The sequence below is a fragment of the Poecilia latipinna genome, unplaced genomic scaffold (genome assembly GCF_001443285.1).
Source record: "Poecilia latipinna isolate Pla-1442-1.1 unplaced genomic scaffold, P_latipinna-1.0 Scaffold4020, whole genome shotgun sequence".
Lineage (NCBI taxonomy): Eukaryota > Metazoa > Chordata > Actinopteri > Cyprinodontiformes > Poeciliidae > Poecilia > Poecilia latipinna.
Window position 1 is genome coordinate 7,988 of NW_015116636.1, and position 24,650 is coordinate 32,637.

The 24,650-nt window shown below is 37.4% G+C and overlaps 2 protein-coding genes across 3 annotated transcripts; one reads left to right on the forward strand and one right to left on the reverse strand.

Moving 5' to 3' along the window:
- Positions 1-1,237: 1,237 nt before the first annotated feature.
- On the reverse strand, positions 1,238-5,408 carry cunh15orf40 (chromosome unknown C15orf40 homolog). The gene is made up of 4 exons (XM_015025243.1): positions 5,114-5,408; positions 3,515-3,662; positions 3,310-3,437; positions 1,238-2,229 (listed from the first exon to the last, which is right to left on the reverse strand). Exons 1-4 carry the CDS (start codon positions 5,276-5,278, stop codon positions 2,140-2,142), a joined length of 531 nt encoding a protein of 176 aa, XP_014880729.1. The 5' UTR covers positions 5,279-5,408; the 3' UTR covers positions 1,238-2,139.
- Positions 5,409-15,779: 10,371 nt separating this feature from the next.
- LOC106942066 (synaptic vesicle glycoprotein 2B-like) lies at positions 15,780-24,343 on the forward strand. 2 transcript variants are annotated; one of them, XM_015025240.1, is made up of 3 exons: positions 15,780-16,075; positions 22,075-22,566; positions 24,087-24,343. In XM_015025240.1, the coding sequence occupies exons 2-3, from the start codon at positions 22,331-22,333 to the stop codon at positions 24,322-24,324; spliced, it is 474 nt and encodes a 157-aa protein (XP_014880726.1). In that variant the 5' UTR covers positions 15,780-16,075; positions 22,075-22,330; the 3' UTR covers positions 24,325-24,343. The 2 variants fall into 2 exon arrangements, with proteins under 2 accessions (XP_014880726.1, XP_014880727.1); XM_015025241.1 differs by lacking the exon at positions 15,780-16,075 and adding an exon at positions 19,187-19,277.
- Positions 24,344-24,650: the final 307 nt, after the last annotated feature.

Sequence of the window (24,650 nt, forward strand, 5' to 3'; positions counted from 1 at the left end):
CTTGAACCATAATCTGTTCAGTCCGATTCTATGCTTTGTGCTCCACTCGATGCTTTATTATTTGTTTTACATCATATTTATAATTCCTAACTACACTTTCTGAACCATTTGAAAGAAGGTTTGTTGCAGTTTATTTTTGTCAGTTTCAATTTATTTTGCATTGGCCTAATTGCACAACTAGACAAATTAAAGTCTTGTTCTTTTACATGTTTCTGTCATGATTAGCGGTTGTGAATGGTGAGGAAGACGCAGGTGAACCCAGGATGACATGTTGAAGTGAAAATTTAATGATAAAGGTCCACAAGAAATGATACACGGACGCAGCACTGGTGAACAACGAGGAGAACAGACATCTGACATGAGACGAGCGCAAGACGAGGACCCGACAAGGAACAAAGACAACAGGTGGACTTAAATACACAGGGAGGGTAATCAGGGAACTAGACACAGCTGGGATCAATCAACAGGGAGGACAGGACATCACAGAGACTCACAGGAGAACAGGACAAAGAAAATAACAAGAAATAAATACACAGAAACACAGAACCCAACAGTTTGACCAAGCTTGTGAAGCTACAGGTGTATTTAAGTGTGCTGTACTGGTGCAGAGTCATCAAATAAATTTGTATTTGAGGACATTTATGTCTATATTTTGAAATTCAGGACTGTTTTTCTGTATTAGATCAGCATTGGGCGATACTAAACCTCAGGTATCGGTGTCGGAAGTGGAAAACATGGATCGGCGCATCCCCAATAAGCGTTCATGGCTTTAAACAACAAATGTCAAGAAGCCTTTATATTCCAAGATGTTGTATTTATACCTTGGTACAGTGAAGGCTACCAATAATAATTGGAAATAATTTGAAAAAACAAATGCATTACAAAAGCCAGGGATTTCTCCAATTTAATGAAAGTGGAGATGCTGTCAAAGCTAAAATCTGTCAGCTAATCAAATTGCTTCAAAACAACCACAACTTCCTGTATGGAATTAACCTGGCGCCAGATAAATAGGTTCAACTACTTTTAAATAGCATATTAGTATATAGAGTTAATAAAACACAAGACTATGTCAATTGGAAATCATGCCAAAGCCAATATGTGAATATATTCAGTAAAACAGAATTAATTGAGTTTGTAAACGAACAGGAAAATACATTTACTGTTTTAAAAAAATGTATGTTCGCTTATGTAATCAATTTGCTGTAGCTTAAACTTAAAATAAATCAAGCAACTGGAGTTTGAAGTATTCTAAAGGAATTTTATTTCACACTTACATTTACACAGTTACATTGTTTATATATTAAAATGGGTCTATTCTTTTCCACAAAACTTACCTTTTTTAATGTAAACAGAAGTAAAAAAAAAAGCAGTAAAAGGTGCTGGTTGAGGATTTCTTTGGTTGCATACCAGCAGTGCATTACCGCCACCTACTGGATTGGATTTGTAAAAGCTATAATGTGTCTCAGCCCTAATAATCTTCAGAATTAAGTTTTGAAGCACGCAAGTGATTAAAAAACTTAAAATCTTAAAACAAAAATAAGTCAGGAACCTGGTGCTCAGTTAAATCTTTATTTGAAAGTGACTTATTTCATACTGGAGCTCACCTTGGGTTGCTAGGTGACGGGCGGAACTCTGCTGGGGTTGCTAGGTAACGAGTTGGACTTCACTGGGGTCACTAGGTGAAGGTCAGTGCCTGCTGACTTGAGATGTTACATTCGGAACGTTTCTGAAAACAGCTCATTTTCTAGACACCAAAATATATGAACTTATTACCAAAAAAATGTCTGGGCATTTTTAGAAGCATTAGAGATCCAAACGGAAGAACATAAATGTGAAAAATGTGAACTTTGTATAATAGGTTCTGTTTTAAGGGTGGAAATCCTCCTGTTTTCTATGATTACACACAACCTTTTCCACATGACTCTGTGGAAAAGCTCTAACCAGCGTCATGTTGCCACTTCAGAGACCTGACAGTTGTTTTCAAGCAGTTTTTTCTTCTCCAGTTCCATCCTCGGAAGGATCTGTTATTTAGAAAATCGAAGGATGGTAAGATGATGTTGATCTCAACAATGATAGTCCCACGGAGCTATCATTGTTCAGAAGGTAACTAAAACCCATCTTCCAGCCAGTCTTTGCCGATCAGCTGGCTGCCTGCCTGAGCCTCTTTAGCACCTCCTCTGGATCCAACGAGGAGTCCACCTTGATGACTTTGTCTCTGGATCTAGAACCCTAAAGGGTGAAATGTTGTTGATCCATTAGAATAAAATTCACAAATTAAGAAAAAAAAATATCTTAACAAGGTTAAAAGAGAGTTAATCCAAATGATGAGGCATTAACTGTAGCTTAAAGAGCTGCTGACTGAAAAGCTATTCAGTAAATATTAGTTATGTTGAATTTTATGAAGATAAACTCCTAACTTTATCTTCATGTCTTTACGTTTTAAACAGGGTTGCGACTTTAACGAATTAAAAATATTAACTCAATTAATCACATTTGTAGTTTGCATTTTTTTTAATACAAAAGTCCCCAGCCGGAACCTTTGCTGTGTGTTTCTGGTACGCCCTTAAATTTGACGCACAAGCGGAATCTGCGAACAACAGCAATGGACGATAAAGCAGCTTTTCTTGGACCAATAAGGGTAAATTTCTGCTTCAAAAAATATCTGATGTGACACTGGAAAATACTTTTGTAGTGTTGAAGTTATGCTAAAAGGAGTTAGCCTATCAGCGAAGCTATTCAAGTCTAAAGTAGCATTTATGCTAACCATGTAGCAGCAGCAGAGCCGCCCCCAACGCCAATGTCGGCGTTCACGGTCCACGTTAATTAATAAGTATTTTTAAAAATAAAGTTACATGAATAATCAGGCATTCCTGAAACACTTCAAAACTGAATGAGTTTTGAGGTGAAGTATAAAAACAAATTGCACCGATCTGACAGATGAATAACTTAAATAATAAAAAATCTATATGTTGTTGAGTTCATATATCAATTTTTTCAATAGTTTTGCAATAAAAAGGATGTTTTAAATTGAAAATGTTTATTTTTGGCAACAATGTTTTTAATTAAAATTTGATTAACTTAAACATATTGATGAAGGTAAATATATTTATTGCTGAACTCATGTCAGTTCAATAATTTAGCTGCAAAAATGTAAATTAATTAATGACTCAGTTGAGTCCCACCATTGGTTTTAATCTGTCCTGTAATCTTTTCAAGTGTTTTTTCACTAGTATCCCTTGAAATGTTAGTCTCCAATGATTGCTGAATAAACACATTAAAAACAAAAACAGATGTAGGAGTTTCAGAAACCTTGTCCAGTGAAATTTGGCTCTTCTTCAGCTCCAGGACTTCTGCAAGGTAGCGGACAAGCTCTGTGTTTGCTTCTCCGTCTGTAGGTGGCGCTGCAATGGAGACGCCTACAGCCTGAGTGGTAACATCTGGAAGAGAGGCAGAATATAGTGTGAGCTCTGTTTTAGCAGCAACCGATCATATGTTGGTGCAACGTGAGGTCGACCTGTGATGCTGCTGTGTTTGGAGCCCGGCTTCGCGTGCACTGTGATGGATACAGATCCGGTCTTGTCACGGGTTACCGGACCAGAATCCGGTGTCTCTGTGGTTCCACCTACAGCCGCCTTCACCTGTCCTTTCACTTGTCCTTTCCCCTTTTTAAGAGCACAGAGATTACTGGATAGTTTTATTATATCGATCACCACGTTGGTAATGCCGTCACTGTGTGACTGGATTGGCTTTTCTTTGTGTCGTTAAATTTATCTCTGCCTCCTGAAGCACAGTTTAAATTTTAATGTAAATTCAAGACTATTTTAGTCTTGATTATCCTGGAGAACTTAAGCTTATTTTGGAAAACCTTATTTTACAGAAGCTAACATTAGCCCAACTTATCTTATTTTAGCTCAGCTTGCATTTAAGCCTCTGATAATGTAGCTTAATTTGTTTTGTATACATTTGTTTTCACTTTAACTTGCTTAAGATTAATTTGACATTAACTAATTTTTCATTGTCTTATAATAGCTTGGCATATGCTACCTTATTCTAACATCCCATATTTTGGGTCACTTGTAGTTTTCCTTATTAGCGTTATGTGGTTTAGTGTAACTTACATTATCCTAGCTTGTTTGTTTTCATTTTAACTTAATTTGTCTTAGTGTAGCTTATTTTATCTTCCTATATCTTAAGTTATGTAGCTAAGCATTTCTTTGTTTTTATCCTGCCATTAGCTTGGTGTACTTTAGCTGATCTTAATGCAGTTTCCCTGCCTTCGCATAGTTTGTCCCATCTTAGCTTATTTAAGTTTATTTTGATTTTCAACATATTAGCCTAACTTCTTTTTGCTACATTTATCAGATTTCCTCTTATTTTGGTTATCTTGTTGAATTTTAATTTATCTGTATGTCATACCATGTCATACTGTGTCATACCTTACCATTTTATAATAATAATAATAAAAAAAACTCAGATTATTCAATAGTAATTAATCAGGAAACATGTGAGGCTGTCATTAGTTTGATTTATTTTGCATAAAGAGAAGAGGGAATTTTCATCAGCGCAGACAGTGCATGTGTATTGGTTAGTATGTAGTAAAGTAATGCTGTTACTGGGTCTTGACTGCAACATCTAAGTAGAACTTGTGCTGATTCTGCTGGAGTGACACATTTACCACTGCAGGCTGTTTATTTTTTTTTAAACAACTCGAAGTAGTCTGTGGGAGTCTGGTTGAGCTAGAGTTAAAATTTGCACGCTTTAGTTTCAGATGAATAGGAAGGAGGGGGTGCTGGACACTTATTTTTGTTTTATTTATGTCTTTGCATCTTCCTACGCCACTGAGACGCGTAGTGTCTCATTTTAAAACACACATTTAATAATTATAATAGCTTTCTACTGCAGAAGGTGAATTTGAATGCAAGCTGCAAGCATCTTTTCTGTTTATTCGGTGTAGAAAGGCACAGTTCATGATTAATCAGATTCGGTTCGGATTCAACGAAAACAGTTAACTAACCCTTTAATGACAATGGGAATTAAACGAGGATCGGTTAAAGATCCTGACAGAACCACTGGACCATCCCCGCTTGAAGTTCAGACTCAGTTTCAGACTAACCTCTTTCTGCTTCCGGGGCATCGCTGTGGTTCTGGAGAACCAGCGGGTGGACCAAGAAGAGCAGCTAAATACCGGGACCAAGTCAGCTGCAGGAACACGGGTTAGAGGTTCGAACCGAATCTGCTTGAAACATCTAATCAAACCACCGCCGAACCGGGGAAACATCTCCAGGAGACCGAGAGCCTCTTCGCGTAGCGCCCTCTGCTGGACTGGAGGAGAACTGAACAGGCTCGCTCTGGGAGGAGATGCCAGCCCAGAACCGTTTCTGTTTGTAACCGAACCAAATGTGTAAGTAATAAAATTATAGATTATTTATTTAAATCAGCCTAATTGGTGCCTATTTTTATTATTAAATACTGGTTTCCCTCATTTTAGGGTTTTAAATATTAGGTCCAGATCAAATTGAAAACTTATAGTTTATCTAAACTAGATGCTAACATTCAAATAATACATTATAACAGATTTAAAGATAAATAGTTTGGACGTTATCTATTAGATTATGTAAGAAATGAGGATCTGCCATTTATTCTACAAAGATTTGAGTTTCTTGAAGCCTGAATCTTTTTCCGACTCCAGTAAATTTTGGATAAAATTGAGCTTTTGTTAACAGTTTCTTCATCTTCCTCACTTATTTTGCAGCACTATGTCTGAGCAGCTGAAGAAAAATTACCACCTGGACCAGATGTACTTTTTAGGAAAACGTTTAAAGCTGCTGAGAACCAAACATTTTGGTTTTCATCATCAAACCAACATTTTTTCTTGTTCAGAATAATCTACAACCTGAATCTTTGTGTGTTCACTCATTTCTAGTTTCTCAAATCTTTTTTCATATTTAGTCTTTCAGATTCAAATGCCAGAACTGGTTGATTTTTTTTTAAAAAATCTGTTTATCATAGAGCTATTTATTTTCCCTGAAATGTTTCATCTTCTTTTTGACTGTGATGTGATTTACATTTGTGTAGTTTTTAAACGCATTCCTGGGTTTTTCCGGTCTGTAACATGATTTAAATCTGTGTAAGAGTACACAGATCTCTCACATAGATTTAGTAAATGTTCTCATTTACTGAACATTAAAGAAACTAGCAAACTCCGTTTTATTTAGTACCTTCAATCGGCGATGGTTTCTCTGAATCAGTCTACATGTCTTGAGTTTTAGCGACGCCTTGTGGACAAAAAGGAAACTGCTTCAAAAGTGAAATTTGAAAATCTTTCAGGAAAATTAAAGACTTTTAACTTTACTATGATGTAAAAGCAGTTTATCCTATTAAAGCACAAGAAAGAGTACTTATATAACTCAGACTTTTCCCACTAATTAATTTGACATAAAACAGAAAATCTTCCAAGTTTTTGCTTGAAATTGATCAAATGTAATTTTCTGTCTTCTTCTCTCCTTTTCTTTCTTTCTTTCTCCTTTCTTTTCTCCTCTTCTAATAAATATTGTATTTTTACTATTTGTATCTTGGACATCCTGACGCCCTCCCTTCTGCAGCTGAGCAGCAGGTTTTGCATGAGAGGCCATAGTAAAGACAAACTGCATGCCTCTCTTGGAGGCAAGAATCGCTAACGTAAGAAGACGAAGATTCTTCACATTTTGCTTTCACAAAAGTCTGTGAGCTGATTGACTGACAGCGTAATTTCAGCTGGAGTTTTTACTACATGATTGAAAAATGATTCGCATAATAGACCTAAATGTGAGCCTAGATGCTTTTAATCAACGAACTTTGACCTTTGCAAACCTTGTGATGAGCTCAGTTCTCCCACACTGTAAAAACACAAAATCTTACTAAGTATTTTTGGTCTAGTTTCAAGTGCAAATATCTTAGTTCACTTGAAATAAAACAAAACTAACAAATTTTCAGTAAAATACAGAAGCTTGTTTTAAGTCAATAATTCATTTATATTGATTTTTAAAAGCATAAGTTTTATTGTTAGATTCTTTCACTTATAACATGGGAAAAATATTTTGTGATAAGTGAAATAATTTGTCAGTGGGATTGGTACTTTTTTATAAATATGCTAGGTAACGGTGCATTGCTTGGAGGTTTTTGAAATGACTCGTTTTCCAGACACCAAAAAATATTAGCTTATTGCCAAAAAACAGTTGGGAGTTTTTGTTTATTTTTAAGCGCTTGGGCAGGTTGTAGAAGCATCTGAGACCCAAATGGAAGTATAAGTAAAAAACATGCATAATGTGATTTTTGCATAATAGATCCCTTCAAAAATATGAATTTCTTCTAAAGGTTCTTTTAAAATCAGACTATAAATTGGTTTAATTGAAGGACTGACTGAGCATCCCTCAAGGTCAGGTCCAGAATGTCATTTAAATATTCCTCAAAATGTCAAACTTTGTCTGCAGGTAGCTTAAATACATAAGAGAGATTATAATGAATTCTCAGAAGCAGCTGATTTAAAGCTGCGCTGCTGTGCAGAATGAGGTGGAGCGAGCAGGAAACCCATGGAGCTGATAAGTATTCAGACCTTGTCTAGACTGCATCAGGACAGAAACGCCTCCCTCTCCTCTTTCTCCTCCTCCTCCTCCTCTCTCCATCGATGCATTGGGATCTCCTTCATCCAGGCAGGAGCAGAGGGAGGAAACCGAGGGAAATCCCACTCCTCTTCTCCCCATCCTGCAGGAAAACAAGGCAAGTAATCAACCTCTCTGTCATTTTTCATCTCCACTCTGCGGCTCTCACTCATTTAAATATTAATATTTAATTTTTCTTTGGGAGCTGCCGCGTTTGGCTGCTTTAAATCCACATTTAGTTTTGATGAAGTTCTTTCCCTGAAACTCGCTGCAGTGATGCATCAGGAGAAACCAAACGTGTTTTTAAGATGCGTCTTCCAGCTGTTACGTAACGTGGCGTTTTGTTCGTTTGTATGGAATAAAGAGCAGCTGTTCTGCTGCTTCACGTCCATAATAAAACACAAATAAAGCCCACTGTCAGGGCCATTTTCAGGCTCCATTCCCATCATTAATCTGCAGGTCCTGCAGGCAGTAACAGCAGCTTGAGATGTTTATAGACAGCTGATGTTATCATTGAAGTAGCTGGACTTTCTGTGGACTTTTAATGGATTTATATGAATCATTTGCTCAGTAGAAGACACAAATTTTACTATATGATTAGCAAATCTTATTTCCAGGAGTTTTTGAAGGAGTGATAAAACAATTTAAAGTAAAAAATTAACTCTTTTAAGCAGATATTTGAATTTCTTATGTTTTTTTGGAACTTGTCTGTAAATTTTCTTCGTTGGTGCGTTTTGAGAAACTTCTATATCTGAATTTATGATAAATAAATGGGCAGAGAGCCACATTGTTTGTGTTAAAAACAGTCGCTGTTCACAGGAAATTGTTAAAATAATTTAAAACCAGTTAAAACTTCCAATTTCTTTACGTAAAAATTGGAAATGCTAATTCCTGATTTTACTTCACTTCTAAATATATATATATATATATATATATATATATATATATATATATATTTGTTTTTGATTAAATCTTTTTTTATCTTCTTTTACACTTACAGACAAAACAGGGTTTAGTAAAAATTGTACGTTTTGCTAAAGTGGTAGTTTTTGATCACATCCATGAAGGAATAAACTACATAAGATTTATTTCCTTCCAATTACTTTTTTCATTCAACACTTTTGTTTATGTCATATGTGACATGTTTGTTTTAATTTAAAAGAAATACATTTTAAAAATACAAATTTTTATTTGAAAAAATAAGTGCTGAATAAAAATAATCTAATTCAATCATAATATTAAATAAAATAACAATACATCTACTAATAATAGCTTCAGTAGATATATGTATAAAATAAAATATTATTTTTTTAAGAACCTGAAATTCTTAAAATCCTTGAGTTTTGTTGGCTTTTCACCAAAGACTGTTCTTGGTTTTCAAACAGCTTTTTTATTATCATTGCATGAATTATTCAGACCTGAATTAATAGCCTGACTCTAAAGCTCCGTTTTTTGTCTTTATTGATTCCCAAGAAAGCAAATTTTACAAAACATGTCGTCACAATAAGTAAAGCAACTGTTACAACGATTGGGACGAAAAATATAATAATGCAAAATAAATAAATAGTAACAAAAGCAAACAAATAAATAAAAACACACAAACTATTATTATAGGGTGGCCATGTTTTATTAAGGTTGGTCACTAAAAATAAAATTGGATCTTCTGAGTTTCACAGTCTTCCCATTTGCTGCATTGTTTTAATGCTATCTCTTTAATTTGTGCTTTAAAAACTGCAATCAGGTGATCCTTCAGCTTTAAGAAACCAGTTTGGGTTCGTGCAACAATCCCTTTTAATCTGCATTTAGGCTAAAATCGGGGGAAAAACCCAGATTTTTAACACGTCATGAATCGTTTTAAAGGAATCCCGCTTCCCTGAATCTGCACTCCCCAATTAATTCATGAGTTTTCTGAGGAGTGAGCCGACTGGACGGGGGGCTGCAGAGAGCGCTGTTTGGGCTCGGCCTGATTTATAATGCATGGAAAGGAAACAGACGGGGGGCGTAATCAGAGAAAAAGATGAAGGCGGAGGAGGGGAGGAAAGTGGCTGTGAGAGGAAGGAGAGACGGCGATAAATGTGGGTTTTATGATCCATCTGCAAGAAAGTGATGCTAAACACCAGAGGAGGGATCAAGCAAACAGATTCAAGTTCACATCCAGCATTTTCATGTTTTTATTAGAATATGTGCTCAATGTCTGCACATTTAGGCCAAGAAAGAGTGAAAAAGCAGAATTCAGATGAACAGTAGCCAAATGTGAGCGAACTTGTACTTGAATTCTGGTTTTCTGTGTCGTTCCCCTGGTTGAGGGGGACCTGATGCAGGATCCGAAGGCTGAAGGAAAGCAGCCAGCAGGGATTGTTCCAGCAGAAAAAGGGAGGGGTTGTATTTTAATCAGCATCCTGCTCATTGATCAGCGTTCACTGCCGTCTGCTCGGGCTGCAGAATCGCTTGGCGGACCGGTCCAATCCAATCTAATGTGCTGAGACGAGCCAAGTCAGGGAGATCAATTTGAGAAATTCCAGCTTTCTGGATCCATGACAAGAACTGATATCCAGAGTCATGGATTTAGGCTGTTAGTCAAGAAACTGAGTTTTTTTTTTTTTTAGCTCACTAATTAAGCTTCACTAATTAACTATAGAAGCCTTGAAGCTTTCGGTTCAGGTGCAGATGCAACAGAAAAGTAAAGCATCTGCATTCCCTGTGATAATGAGAGAGTTTTTATGTGTTCAGACATAACATAAAGGGGACCAGTTATGCAAACTTCACATTTTGTACGTTTTTATACTTCAGTTTGGGTTTAAACTGCTTCTAAAAAAACCCACCCGGCTGATTTTTGGGAATTAAATAATGTTCTTTTTGGTGTATGGAAAATGAGTTGTTTCAAAAACCTACGGAATGTAACATCACAAATCAGCAGACATTGCCCATTACCTAGCAACCCCAGCAGAGCTCCAGCATGTTTGGTCAGTTGGTTTTACTACTGTGTGTGCTGTACAATGGCTGCTGGAAAAGACAAGTGTTTTGTTGCTGACTTACCATCCAGAAACCAGTTGCTGCATTCTTGTTGAATGTGCAGGAGGCTCCACTTCTGCTTTTCAAAGATGCATAGTTGCTTAATTTTGCATCTGTTTCCGGCCACTTTTACATGGGAGCGTAAATGTTGAGTTGGGGGCGTGGTCAGCAGCAGCTTATTTGGATTTAAAGGGACAAGATGCCCTAAAACAACTGGAAGGTGTTCAAAATAGGCAGAAATGGCCAAACCTAAGACTGACTTTGTGGAAAAAACATGTTTTTTGAAGACCATAGATCTATCCTAAGCTGTTCAAGGAAGCATAAAAGGCCACCTTTAATGATGTCAGGAGTATCTGTAACTCCAGTCCTTGAGTGCCACTGACCTGCAGCTTTTGGATGAATCAAATTAATGGTTAATGGCCAAGCCTTTGCAAATCTCACTGACATGCCAAAGAGGCAATTCAGCCTTTTTGATTCAGGTGCATCGGAGCAGGTAGGCAATCAACAGTTGCACTCGAGGACTGGAGTTGCATCCCTGCGATCTGCAGTGACGCTGAGGTTTACAACTGAAATCCTGTGAGGTCACATGTGACACGAGAGCGGTGATTCACCGTGAACTCGTAGAGTTTCCAGTCCGACTGCTTACATCCACGTAATCCCTGCTGAAGTGTGCCGCTGGGATTATGGACGTTCCCCATCGCCTGATTGTGTGTTTGAACATCCACATCTGCTGGTCTGACCGCACAGAGAGTCATTCCGATGGGAGTGGAAGGATTAGGGTCAGCTGGTCCAAACCAACTGCTTTTACTAGAGGGGAAGTGACTGTATGATGAACTTTAACCTTTTCCAGGATCAAATCTGGATCACAGAATTTTAATTTATCTGAGTAATAAGTAAATAATAATAATAAAAAAAACATATTTTAAATAGTTAAAATCACCACGCTTAGTTCTTTAAAGTGATCCTCATTAGTCCTTGATGTATCCTAAGTGCACAAATGAGTGTTAGAACAGATCCTTCCTTCCACCCAGCAGTAACATCACTGCTTCTAACAATCTCAGAAATTATTAAATATTGAACCTAGTTATCCATCTACCTAGGTAACTAGCTAGCTTTTTGATCTATGCACATCTTGAACATTTTTTCACTAAATTACTTCACTCAGTTATATTTTTTATATCTGAGTATGCTATTATTTAATAACTGTTATTTTTCTTTTGTTGTGAATTTGCTGTTCGCTCTTCAGTCTCTTATTCTTGTTTTTCGTTCCTGTAGTGTTTCTTTCTCAGCCTGCATTGATTGGTTTCTATTATGCTCATTTTCATCTGTAATATTTATCACTCTACTTAGCTCCTGTAATCAGTTATTTTAATGGAATGTCTTACCTTAAATTAAACATTTAATCCATGCATTTATGGATTAAATGTTTTGTTGATGTTTTTATGGGCTTGCTATCTAGTTAGCTTGACTTGCTAGTTGTTTGTTGTTCACTTCTTACAAATGGACTGTTGTTGTTTTATTGTTGTTTTGTACATTTTTTTAAAATTACCGTTCCTATTGTCAATTCTTTAACACAAAATCTGATGATGCTGTTCTTTAATAACTGTTGGATATTATTTGTTTGTTGCAAGTTTGCCTTTACCGTCTCTTATTTTTACATATACCTTTGTGTGAATCTGCTTCCTCTTGGCGTTTTAACTTGCTTCTGGCACATCTAGAGGATATTTTCTTATTGATTCTTGAGGTTTTGTGAAGCTTTGGCTGTGTTTTTCTTTGGACTTTGGCTGCTTTGTTGCTGAATGCAGCTCCTCTGGTTGTGTCAGCTGGATTATTTCATGTTTCTTATAGAAATTGTCATGATGTAACTTTGTTTTTGTATTTGAGTACTGCACCACGCCTGCTTGTTTATCCATTTATTTGTCTAGTAACTTGTTTCCTGTTTTTGTTCTACTTTACTGTGGTTTTTGTGTTTTATCTCTGGTTTGGAGTGATTGTATATGTGGTCATGTTTTTTTTTTCTGCTTCCTGTGAGAACGGTTTGCTCAGATTTGTTTCTATCAGTAAATGTTTGTCCTTTTAAAAGCTTTCCTTTATTCTGTATGCTGCAACTTTACTGTTTTTCATCAATGTTGTTCTCAATGACAAACAGGTTATTTGTCTGGCGATTTCAGACACATGAGAGACTCTTATAGTAAAGCTTCACTGCAGACCAACTAATTTCTCCTTTTCTGTAGATTTCATCAGATTTTTCAAAGATAATAAGCCTGTTCCTCCTTTTTGACACCTTTTCGTCCACCTGAAGGTGAAAACAGCATCAGCATGAACGCGCTAATGAGCCCAGCAGAGCGGCTCCATATGGCCTGCTGTTAGGAAGGAGGCTTCGCTCTGACAGTAATCACTCTGAAAGCAGGATACAGAACACAAACGCAGATTCAGAGATTTTTCACCTCCAGGTTTGATACATACAAAAGGAATGATCTGAGGAGACAAACTGGGCTGTTTTTAATAACTTTAACATTAAAATCTCTAAAAATGAACCACTTCTACTTTCCTTGAAGGGAATTTGATGCTCTAGAGATGTTAATAAGAGCAAATATATTAGCTGCAGATGCATCGTTTGCTACAGTCAAACGTTAACTAATGGAATGCTGTAATTGCTTAAAATTTTAAAAAATAATTTGTTCGTCTGCATCTTTTAGTGTATTTTTTGTATTGCATAAAAATGTATGAGGTTGTTAAATGAAAAAAAAAATCCCAATTTTTTTATTCAATTAATCGTCAGAATATTCGATCAGTAATCGTTAGTTGCAGCTATACTGATGATTGAAAGAGACCGATCTCCTTCATCTGCTGCCTCCTTCATCAATTAGTGATGATGCTTTCCTGCATAAAGAAAGAGTCTCCAGAAGATGTAGAGCAGAAGTCTAAAGATGAAAAAAAAAAAAAATAGAGATAAATATGATTAAAGACCAGCATGGTGCAGCGGCGTGCAGAATGTCTCTGGAAGTGAATTTACAACTATAACATTTAGCACTGGAATAATATTAGATTATTTTCTCTGTATGTTTGTTGTAATTATGGCGTTTTGGCGAGGGGGTAGGATTAATTAAGTTCTTACTTCTTCCTACCCCCTTTTCAGACATTTTAAATGGGATTTATGTATTATTGTTGTGTGTATGTAGATAAACAGTATGTATAAATAGATGTGTTCAGATTGGGTGTATACTTACTTTACAGATTTATTTATGTGCATTCCGTTACAGTAGATGTATTGATTAATATAAATTAATTTTTGCAAGTTTTTTTTATTTTTCCATCATTTATGTTCAAGTGTGTGTGTATGCACGTGTGTGCATCATTTATTTATTTTTCTTTAACCTTAGTTGTTCTGTGTTTCTACTATAGTTTATATTTATCGAAATATACTTATTTAATTACAATTTTTGACTTTCTTTTGAGAGTTGCTTTTTTTAAAATTTCGTTGCGCTTTCTTCATTGATTCTGACCTATTTGACGTTTGCTCGTGACGTCACGCTCTTCAGAACTCCGCCCTGATGTACTTGATGACGGACGTCAAAACAACTTTAGTTCTCCTGTAAAACCTGTCGAAAAACAGACATCTGGTAACCTAATATCGCTTTTATTTAGTTGATTTAACTTTCGAACTGGTCACAGGAAGCTGCGCGGTCGGCAAGGATGCAAACCAAACTTGTCATTTTATTGTATAACTTTTAATGAGGAAAGATTCGGTGCTGAGGGGCCGTGAATCGTGACTGGCAGCCCTCGGTTTAACCGCGGATTTACAGCGAACACTTTTTACAAGGTAAGAAGATTAACGTTCAAATTCTGTATAAGTGTGATTAGAAAGATATTAAATATGGGATTATGGAGAATGTAGGCGTCTAACCATTGGTAACCATGGAGACAGTGCCACACAATAATGTATCGCCTAGCGTGTATGAAAAAAACAAACAAACTGGTTAGCTTCGCGTCTTCTGTATGTTTTAAGGCTTCTCCGGTGTAAGGGGAGACGCCGTTTATCACTTAGTGACATAAATTATGTGGCGTGAATTCAGGTAAAGTCGGAAATTTTATCAACACGTCTGGAGGGAGGAAGTAGTATGGGTCAGTTTCTAAGCTAACTATTTCAAACTTTTATAAATATACGAAGTGTGTTAAGTTCATAGGCAAATTTGCTTGAGTAGAACGAGTAGAAGCCACGACTAAACTGAGAAAAACAACTTGGGAAACCGATTTAAGTCGCTCTGTTGATGTCCATCATGGGACCAAGTGATAAAATGGCTGCATTCACTGACCCAATTCCGATTTTTTGTCAAATCGGTATATATATATATATATATATATATATATTTTGACGTGGTCGTTCACATTTCCAAATATATGCCACTTGTATGTAAACTCCCGTGTGAACTACAAACGACCGAAAAGTGTCCCGCATGCGCAGTACAGAGCGCAATAACGTCACAGATAGAGAGCGTGCTCAGTGTTTTACCAACCGCCATAAAAAATAGTAGTAGTGCTCAGTGTTTGTGGAAGTAAACATGGATGCTAATGACGGAGCATATTTGAAGTTGCTGTCCGACCGGAACCAGCACATTTACAGCTTAATCCTCATTTTGGTTCCATAGTTGTTTTTCTTCCCGTTTGCTCGTATCAGGACGCAGAATAGTGACGTTTGTCGAGTATCAATGACGTTCAGATTGGATGAATGCGACCTTGCTGTACAGACTGGTGTCGCATTTGAAAAGATCAGATATGTATCGGATATCCAAGTGGACTGGGTCGCATTAAAAAAAATCCTATCTGTGTTTTTCAGACTGTCATGAAAAGACCAGATTCAGGTTGCATTAAGAAAAAGAAATCGGATTTGGGTCTCTTCAGGCTGCAGTGTGAACGTAGCCTAAGTGACGTAGTTGCAAAGGGTCATAGTGTTAATGTGCATATGCTCTACACAATGGTTGTGACATGTCTGGAATGACTCAATAAAATCAATCAATCAAGAAAAGAGGGGAAAAAACAAAGTGGTGATGCGTTTATTGAATCTAGAGCATCTCTGCTGTAAGTCAACACATCTGTCATCCCGTCCCTCCTCCCACCAGCCAACCATCTGCCTCCTCAGGCCTCTCCTCCCCCCTCCTGGCAGGAACGTAGCACGCTCCAGCTCATCTCGGTTCTCTCAGGAGGACTGAACCACTGAGGGCGTGGCAGGGTGGAGGGGTGGGGGGTCGTGCTAGCAGGGAGGAGCGCTGCAGTGAAACTGGGAAAGGCTGGCATCTTCCTCCCTCAGTCCTGCCTCAGCGTGGGATGCTCTCTGCAAAGTCCACGGCAGATTTTTCATTTCCTGAAAACAACACCACCAAAAAAACCCCAAAACAAACGGATATACTTCAAGATTATTTGTCCTGGTAAGAGAAGTGCTTTGTTGTTCTTTATTGTGTCAGTTGGAGGTTTTAAATTCTGTCTGGCTTTGATTGTATTCTGATATTTGAATGAAGCCCGTGAGATCTGCATCAGAACTTTTTCCTCTTGGACTCTCAGTTTTATATCTCAGATCTAATCAGAACATGGATCTGTTTCTGATGAGCCGCTGGAAGCTTTTGAAGCATCCGTTCAGCAGGGATTTAGTGCCGACAGCCTTATGTAATCACACAGCAAAGCAAACACTATTCTCATGTTTCAGAAATCCTTTTCATGCTCCATGCCAACTCTGTTTGACTGCAAAGAAACATATTGTTGCTGTTGGCTCGCTGCTGTTTGTGGAGCACAGAAACCAGGGCATCTTTTTCACTGGAAGCAGGATTCCCCAGTTTCATTCTCCATCGATGACCCAGAACCGCTGTTAGAAACTCACAGATTTTAATGGCATCTGCAATTTAAACTCCCAGAAAGTTCACAGAGAATTTAAAATGAGTTCAGATTTATCATAAAAACATCATACAGTAAAACAAGACATCACACAGTAACCAGTTATGAAACAAACCGTAAACATTACATTTGTCAAATGACATCATCAAATGCATCAATCAAATACACATCAAGTATACTGATCAAAGTTCCAGTTATTATTAATCATAGGGAACTCTAAACAGGCCTTGATTCAAATAAGCTCTGTGTTTTGGCAGTCTTGCAGTTTTCTGTAAGTTTGCTCCATTAGAGGAGAAAAGAAGCTGAATCCTGATTCTCCATCTTTGGTTCTGATTCTGGGGATGCAGAGCAGACCAGCGTGGTTCGACTTACTATATGGCTTAGTTATGAAAAGATAAATACTTTGTGATGCACTAAATATTGTTTATTGTAAGAAATCTTTATCTGTGATAGTTTTACCACAATTTCAAATAAAAAGTCTCCATCTGCATCCACCACCGATCCTGGATGGGACAAATTTGAATCTTTCTTGAATTGCAGTTTGGGGCCACAAAATTAAGTCCAAGAACCATAAATGACCCCAGGCCGCACTTTAGAGACCTCTAGTCTAGATTATATTCATGCATAAACTTAAGCTTGGTATACCTTAATTTACTGAAGCTAACATTAGCGTAGCTTATTCTATTTTTGTTTAGCTTGCATTTAAACCAACAATAACATAGTTTAATTTGTTCTATTTTTTCTTGCCTAAGGTTAGCCCTGCATTATTTATCTTTTATTCGCTTATGATAGCTTAGCATATGCTGCGTTATTATAGCATCCCATATTTTCACTTTCATTTTAAATTTAATTGCCTTTCATATTGTATTAAATTGTACTTCAGCTTGTTTTGGGACACTTTTAGCTTTTCTTAGATTAGTGTTGTGTGGTTTAGTTTATTTCCCTTAGCTTACATTATCCTAGTTAATTGTTTTGATTTGAATTTATTTCACCTTTTCTTGTCTTAATATAGCTTATTTGATCTTCTTCAATATTAACTTCTAGCTAAACATTTCTTTGTTTTTATCCTGCCATTAATTAGCTTGGTGAGCTAATCTGTTGTACTTTAGCTAGTACTAACTTGGTGTGCACCAAGGTAATTGGGAGGGAAGGAGGGAGGAAGAGCTGACATGACTAAGTTTATCCCATTTTAGCTGATTTTAGTCTATTTCGTTTTTCTACATATTAGCCTATCTTCTTTTAGCTTCATTTATCTTATTTTCTTCTGTTTTGGGTTAGCTTGGTGAAGCTCTTTGCTTCTCGGCCAGGTTTAGCCTGCTTTCATCAACAATTAGATGCTCTTCTAAACGAGGTCATGTGAAAAACGTTGAAGAAAATCCATCCTCCGTCCGTTTAAAGCAGCTGCTTTCCTTCTGCTCCACTTTGAAGCAGCAAAGCGCCTTCAGTCCGTGTAGAAAGAAACTCGATGCATTATTAATCTGCTCTAAATGACGGGGCTGATGCTGCTCTCTGCAGCTGCCTCTGCTTCACTGTGCTGTTTCTGGAGCAGGAAACGGGGCCAGGTGTTTTGATGCAGGTGTTACTTTTATCTCCCAGAATGAGACGGCTCTTTTTCTTGATGGTGGAGTGTTTCACCTTCAGTCTGAACCCTGTTTCAGTCCAGATGATGGACTAAAACTCTTCCTTATTGGTATAAAACACTGTTTTGGTGTTGAAGCATTTCCATGTCATACTCTTGTGCAGAGTTATAGCACACCTGTTAGTCCGGTAGACTCGGTTCAATTGGGACCAAATTTGCAACATTTGTTACATTTTCAGCTGCAGCACTTCTCTTTCACACTGCACTGTGTCAAATGAACCAAACTCTTTGAAAAACCTGTTTCCCTCCTCACCTGTTGGGGCGCTGCACCAAAATCCGCTGAAGGAAACGACATGAAAACCTCTGAAGACACTGAACGCAACTTCCTTCTTCACAAAATGTCATCTAATGGAGTGATGTCAGGTTTTACTGACTGTAGGATTTCTCTTTTGTGTTCAGTAAAAGACCACAATGCATTTTTCCCACTAGCGCTAGCCTCGCGTATTTGCTTTGGTTGTATGTACCCAGAATGCCCTGCCTGCACTCCACTTCCTGCTTTTGGAGCAGTTTTCAGTCCACTTGGTGTTCACGTATGCATTCGAACCTGACCAGCGTTCACTTCAACAGAACCGAGACCGAGGTTTGTAGATGGATCAGAGTTCACTCGTTTGGTTCGCATCAGAGTTTGATTCTGCATTCACAACTCCACAAATGAACCGGACTTTCTAGACAAATGAACCAGAGATTGATTGAAGAGAGCAGGTCTGGTGTGAATGAATCCTAAAGACTTTGTTCCCTACACCGTACTCCTTCTCCCTTCAGGTTGGACTGTATCTGTCTCTCACGTTGTTGCAGAGGATTTTTCATCCTTTCTTCCTTCCAGTATTGATTCAGTTCTTTGAGGTTTGCAGGCATTTGTTTCTGCACATGCCTGCAGAAACAAATTTGGATTATTATCCAAATGTCCCACAGCAGCACTTCAGTCAGGCTGAGGTTTGGACTTTGACTTGATTCTGTTGTTTTTCAGCCAATCTGCTGTGTTTGGGATCCCTGTCCTGTTGATGACCCAGTAGGGCCACGCTTCAGCTGTCAGGCAGATGGCCTCACATTTGACTCCAGAATTAAACAGCATTATGCCGTTGATCACAAAGCCGTCCTGAACTGTAAGGGCTAACGATTGTGGCGTATAAAGCACAGACAGTAGGAATTGTTCAACCGTCTGATCTCAGCAAAATTTTACGCTACCACCCCGTCTCTTGTTTATTAACCGCTGAATGTAATGAACCAAGGACCTGCATGAGGATCATGTGGGGTTTCCCCTGTGGAAATCCCTAATGTCTTAAACAAATGTGAGTTTACTTTGTACTTTTTAACCTATATTCAAGAATTATTTACTTATAAAAGCTCCTATATCTTGCTGTAAGTTAGGTTCATCTTAATTCAAGTGTACTGAGATATTTGGAGTAGAAACTGGGCATAAATACTTGGTAAGATTTTGTGTTTTTGCAGTATCTCTTCAGTGAACATCCTTAAATATGTTTGGTGGGATTTGCAGACTGGAAGCTGATTTCTTTTGTTTGCTTTCCTACTTTTTTCATGTTTAATCTTATTTCTGTTTTTGCTTTTGATCAGTTCTTCTTGGTAGTTTAATTATTTACGTGTTAGATCATGTTTATTTCCTGTGTTTAGTTATTCTTTGTCACGGTTGGATTCATGTTAAGATGCATTCACACCCTCTTCAGTTCACTTTAATTTGTTTGACTACAAAATCTGATTTGAGGAGATGTGAAACATATAATTAAGAGTGCATCTAAAATCAATATTATGTGTACCGCCTACAACTCTAAGCCAAACAAATTAAAAGTTGTGTTTGCTGGGGAAAATAAAACTTAAATGATTTTTGTAAGCGATATTGCAATGTTACAGACCCCTTAACTCGTCAATATTTGATCAGCAGAACTCGACTGCTAATTTTCCTGGATCATGTAGATCTAAGAAATTAATTAATTGTTAATTCCTGAAGCTATTAGCAATAAAATGGCAAATCATGCATTTTTCTTGAGAAACAGTCTGACTGAAACTCTGTTCAGTCCTGTGATGCATTCAGGATGAATAAGTCTTTTAATTTCCTGCTGAACAACCTGTGGCCGTGTCACTGTTATCAGATGGTTTCACTGCATTTACAGACTTTCTTTATCTCCATCTGCCTCATTTGTTTGTTTACTTCTGTTCTGTGATGCTTTTTATGAATTTAATATTATGACAATATTCGTCCTCCTTTGGTTCATCTTCTCCTTGTTTGATTATTGATTATTGAAGCTTTCAGCCATAGACACATATTTGTTTTTGTAAGCCTCATGGTTTGCAAAAATAATATCCAAATCCTCATTATTGTCACTTTTAACTGTAATAAGTTTTCTAAGACCTGAAATTTATTAAGTAATTAACACTTAAAATTATATAATGAATTCTGTATTTGTGAATTAGATTAAAACCAACCAGAGCAGGTAAATAATTAAGAATTAAAATTCAACCCTATGCATATTAAGACATATTTTTGTTTGCCTTCAAGCAAACAAGTAGCACACCTCAAAAAGTTTGACCAAGTATTGATCTAGTTTCGAGTTCAAATATATTTGATTACTTTAAATAGGACAAAACTAACTTACAAGTAACTTTTCAGCAAGAAATAGCTTGTGTTAAGTAAAAAATGTCTTAATATTGATGAAAAAGTATCAGTTCCACTGGCAGATTATTTCACTTATTACACTGGAAAAATGTCTTGTTATAAATGATATAATCTGCTAGTGGAGCCAGTACTTTATTTATTCAATATTAAGAAATTTCTGATTTAAAACAAACTCCTATATTGTGTTGAAAAGTTACTTAGAAGTTTGTTTCGTCTTTCAAGTATAGTAAAATATTTGGACCAGAAAATAGACAAAAATGCTTGGTTGTGATGTATGAAAAAATGACAAACATCGGCCGATACCGATGTTCTATTCCTAATCTGAGGAACAGAACCGGATTATGGAGGTAAACCCCGAGGGCAACACCCCGTTGAATTAACCCAACAAACCTCGGTGGGCGGATAAACAGTGCTGGTTTGTGAGGAACAAAGTGCCGCAGTAACTGCAGCAGTTCTGACCACTAATGGTGCTCTGCTGTTGACCTAATGGCATAACGCTGTTTGATCACCAGCAGCAGAAAAGAAACCGCAGAAGCTTATTGTTCTTATGTTCATCTGTTATATGGGCGATGAGTGAAGTGGAAAACTGCTCAGTGTATCATCTTAACACTCAGCCTGGAAAACATTTGATTTATTCTGTGCGTTTACTGAAGAACAGCAGCCTCAGAGTTTGATGTAATCTGATATTGCTTCCAGATAATGTGAAACAAAATATCCCATATAAACATCCCATTTCATTAAATTGAGGTGAGAAGGAAATTTACTATAACATGGTTTGAGCCTTATGTTGTTTCCACTGAGATACACTGTTTTGTATCATTCCTGGCCTTTTAGTTGTAGGTCTATTAAGCAATAATAATATGTATGTACAGTTATAGTGGAGCTACACATCCACTGAATATGAAGAGAAGTGGAACAGGGTGTAGGGACACTGTAAAAAGAAAAGGAGGAGTAAATTTCCACCAAAAAAACTGGAAAACTTGAGAAAAGTCTGAGAAATTTTCCAGAAAAAATTTTAAAATGTTGGACTTTTGAAACTCAGAAATGTCTTTTTTTTGTTTGTTTTAGAAAATTTCAGAGCTTCAAACATTTCAGATTTTCTAGCAGATTTTTTGACTTTTCAAACTCAGACATTTTCTTGAAAAAAATGGAAATTTAGATTTTTATTTTTATTAATCTTAAAATTTCTGAGTACTTTTCCCAAATTGATCTTTTGCTTTAGGCACTGCTGTTAAGGGGAAATTAACTAATGCGTATTTTTCTGTTTCCAGGGTCAAACTAATGAAGACTCCAGATTGGATTTTTGATTTTCCTCCCACAATACATGACTGCAGCGACTTTGACTTTCTACTTTCAACCAAATAATAAAACAAGCAAATGATGAGAGATCTCTATAGGATTTAGTTTTTGGTCACCAAACAGTGCAAACAAGTGTTATAACACACGTCCATTGTGTTATCTTTCTGCTAGAAGAGACAGGAAACTCGCCTTTTAGTTCCCCCATTATTAAATGCTGATATAGCTGAAATGGCGGACCATTACCAGAACAACGTGTACCACCAGGGAGGCGGGGACAGCTATGGGACTTACGGAGAAGGCGGCGGTCCTGACGGCTACGGCTACCAGGCGGATTATCCTCCTCAGGAAGAGGACGCAGCGAGCGACGTGACGGAGGGACACGACGATGAAGATCAGATGTACGAAGGAGAATACCAGGGGATTCCACATCCTGATGAGGTGAAGGCCGCACAGAGAGCCGCACGGTGAGGCATTACTCCTCTCTGTAAAGATACAGTGTAAAACAAATTTATAAAACACATATTAAAACTATCGGCATGTCGTGACAGTATGTTATGAGTAGGCCTGTTGAAATAAGAAATAAATAAATTAGTCCAATGATAAATTGGAACAAATTCGATAATTTCCATTTACATGATTTACTGTTAATGATCTTTTCTCTCTTTCTACCAAAAACTGGTTGATAAAAGTCTATTTGGTTTTAATAATTCATTTGTTGTTTCAGTTGTTTTGTTTATTTATTTTGTATATTTTAAATGTCTTCCAGCTCCAGTGTTAAATGCCCATTAGAATTTAACGTTGGTCTTTGAGAATGTGTTCTTGCATTATTGTACCATTACTTTATTGAAAATGGTTTCAAAACAACAATATTATCGTTTATTGTGAAAACTTGTGGGACAATTTATAGTCCAGCAAAATTTGTTATTGTAACTTTGAGGCAGATAATCTGTGAAGAGATCGATATTCTCCACTTCCTCCTTGAGCTGCTCCCGACCAGGAACAGCCAATCAGAGACAAGAGGAGGGTCTTAGTGCTGTCAATCAACCTCATAATGGCATAGAAACATCTACCATTACAGGAAAACATGGCCTAAATAAATGAAAAGTCATTTAGTTTACAAACTAAATATTTAGTTAATAAGCTAAATATTTTGCTTCAAACTAAATAGCCGGTTCTGTTGTGATGAACCAGATGCAGCATAGCAGATGGAAAGAGGAAGGTGTGAGGCAAATGTACTCGAGGGTGATTGACAGCACTAAGATGCTCCTCCTGGCTCTTATTGGTTGTTTCTGACTGAGCGGTGTATTTCAGCATTTAGTACTGGGAGCTTATGGGACTTTTTCACATATTGTAGATATTTGTTGTCTTATTGGTGACAATAAACATGCAACAAACATATTTTTTATTAAGTTTTAAAATATGTTTGCCAGCATCTGGAATTGAGATGAAGATGAGGATGAGGCAGAGTAACTGCATTGTTTATGGAATCAGTGCTTCAGGACAACAGAGAACTACCGGTGCACCGGTTGAAGTTTTCTGGCTGATCACTAATTTCTGATCTTTAAAAAGCCTGACCTGCTACTTGGCCGATACGGATGTTTCTGGTCTGAAATGTTGCTAAATATCACAAGAAAGTCGCTGAGTTGGAAACAGAGGAGCGACTATTGGTAACTTCAGATGATCTGGCGGTCCGGTCTGTCAGTCAAACGTCTCTCACTGCAAAGCAGAAGAGGACAGTGGCTGATTTTTAGAGGTTGGCTAAGGTCAGGAGATAAGATCGGCTTCATGTAAGTATCAGCCGATCACAGATCTCAGAACATTAAGAAAACCCTTAAAGAGAATCTGAAAAATAAGGCCAAAATGTTAAACACCCAGACGATACAGAGCACATCTTACTAGAGCTTTCTGAGATAATACAGTGGGTCATGAGGTTATTCTCAGATTCCATCGTATTAACAATAGAGTCCAAATGTTTTCTGCGTAGGGAGAAGTCCAGAGAAGGCGGCAGCGCTGCGTCTGAGCTAGAGGAGTTATCGGAGCAGTATGAGGACATCATGCAGGACTGCGGCCACGGGAAGTTCCAGTGGATGCTCTTCATGGTGCTGGGTCTGGCTCTCATGGCCGACGGAGTCGAATGCTACGTGGTGGCGTTCGCTCTGCCGTCAGCCGAGAAGGACCTTTGTCTGTCCAATGCGGAGAAAGGGATGCTGGGTAAGAGCTGACATCATAAATACCACTGAACTGATTTACTGGCAGCTACTCTTTTCTGTTTAAATTGCGTTTTGTGAGTGAAAGAACGACATCCTGACGCCTCTCTGAGTCTCTGTGATGATTTTCCAGTCACAGGCTGTGATTTAGTTCCTGAACAGGTTTTAATTAAACTGGAGGACATTTTCCTCTTTTGTTCTTAGATTCTGGAGCCGCTTTACGCTCTTCATTTATTTATATTTTATTACATGCTCAAAGGATCCGTATCCAACCTCGATGTTTGAGTATTTCAGTGTTTTATGTCTTTGTGGTGTTTTATTTGATTTCACTTGGAAACTTA

Coding starts and splice junctions, on each gene's coding strand:
- cunh15orf40 (XM_015025243.1), bottom strand. CDS start 5,278: ATGTTTCCCCGGTTCGGCGGTGGTTTGATTAGATGTTTCAAGCAGATT. Junction 3,438..3,514: donor CAAACACAGCAGCATCACAG/GTCGACCTCACG, acceptor CCTCTCTTCCAG/ATGTTACCACTCAGGCTGTA. Junction 2,230..3,309: donor GCCAAATTTCACTGGACAAG/GTTTCTGAAACT, acceptor TTCACCCTTTAG/GGTTCTAGATCCAGAGACAA.
- LOC106942066 (XM_015025240.1), top strand. CDS start 22,331: ATGGCGGACCATTACCAGAACAACGTGTACCACCAGGGAGGCGGGGAC. Junction 22,567..24,086: donor GCCGCACAGAGAGCCGCACG/GTGAGGCATTAC, acceptor TTTTCTGCGTAG/GGAGAAGTCCAGAGAAGGCG.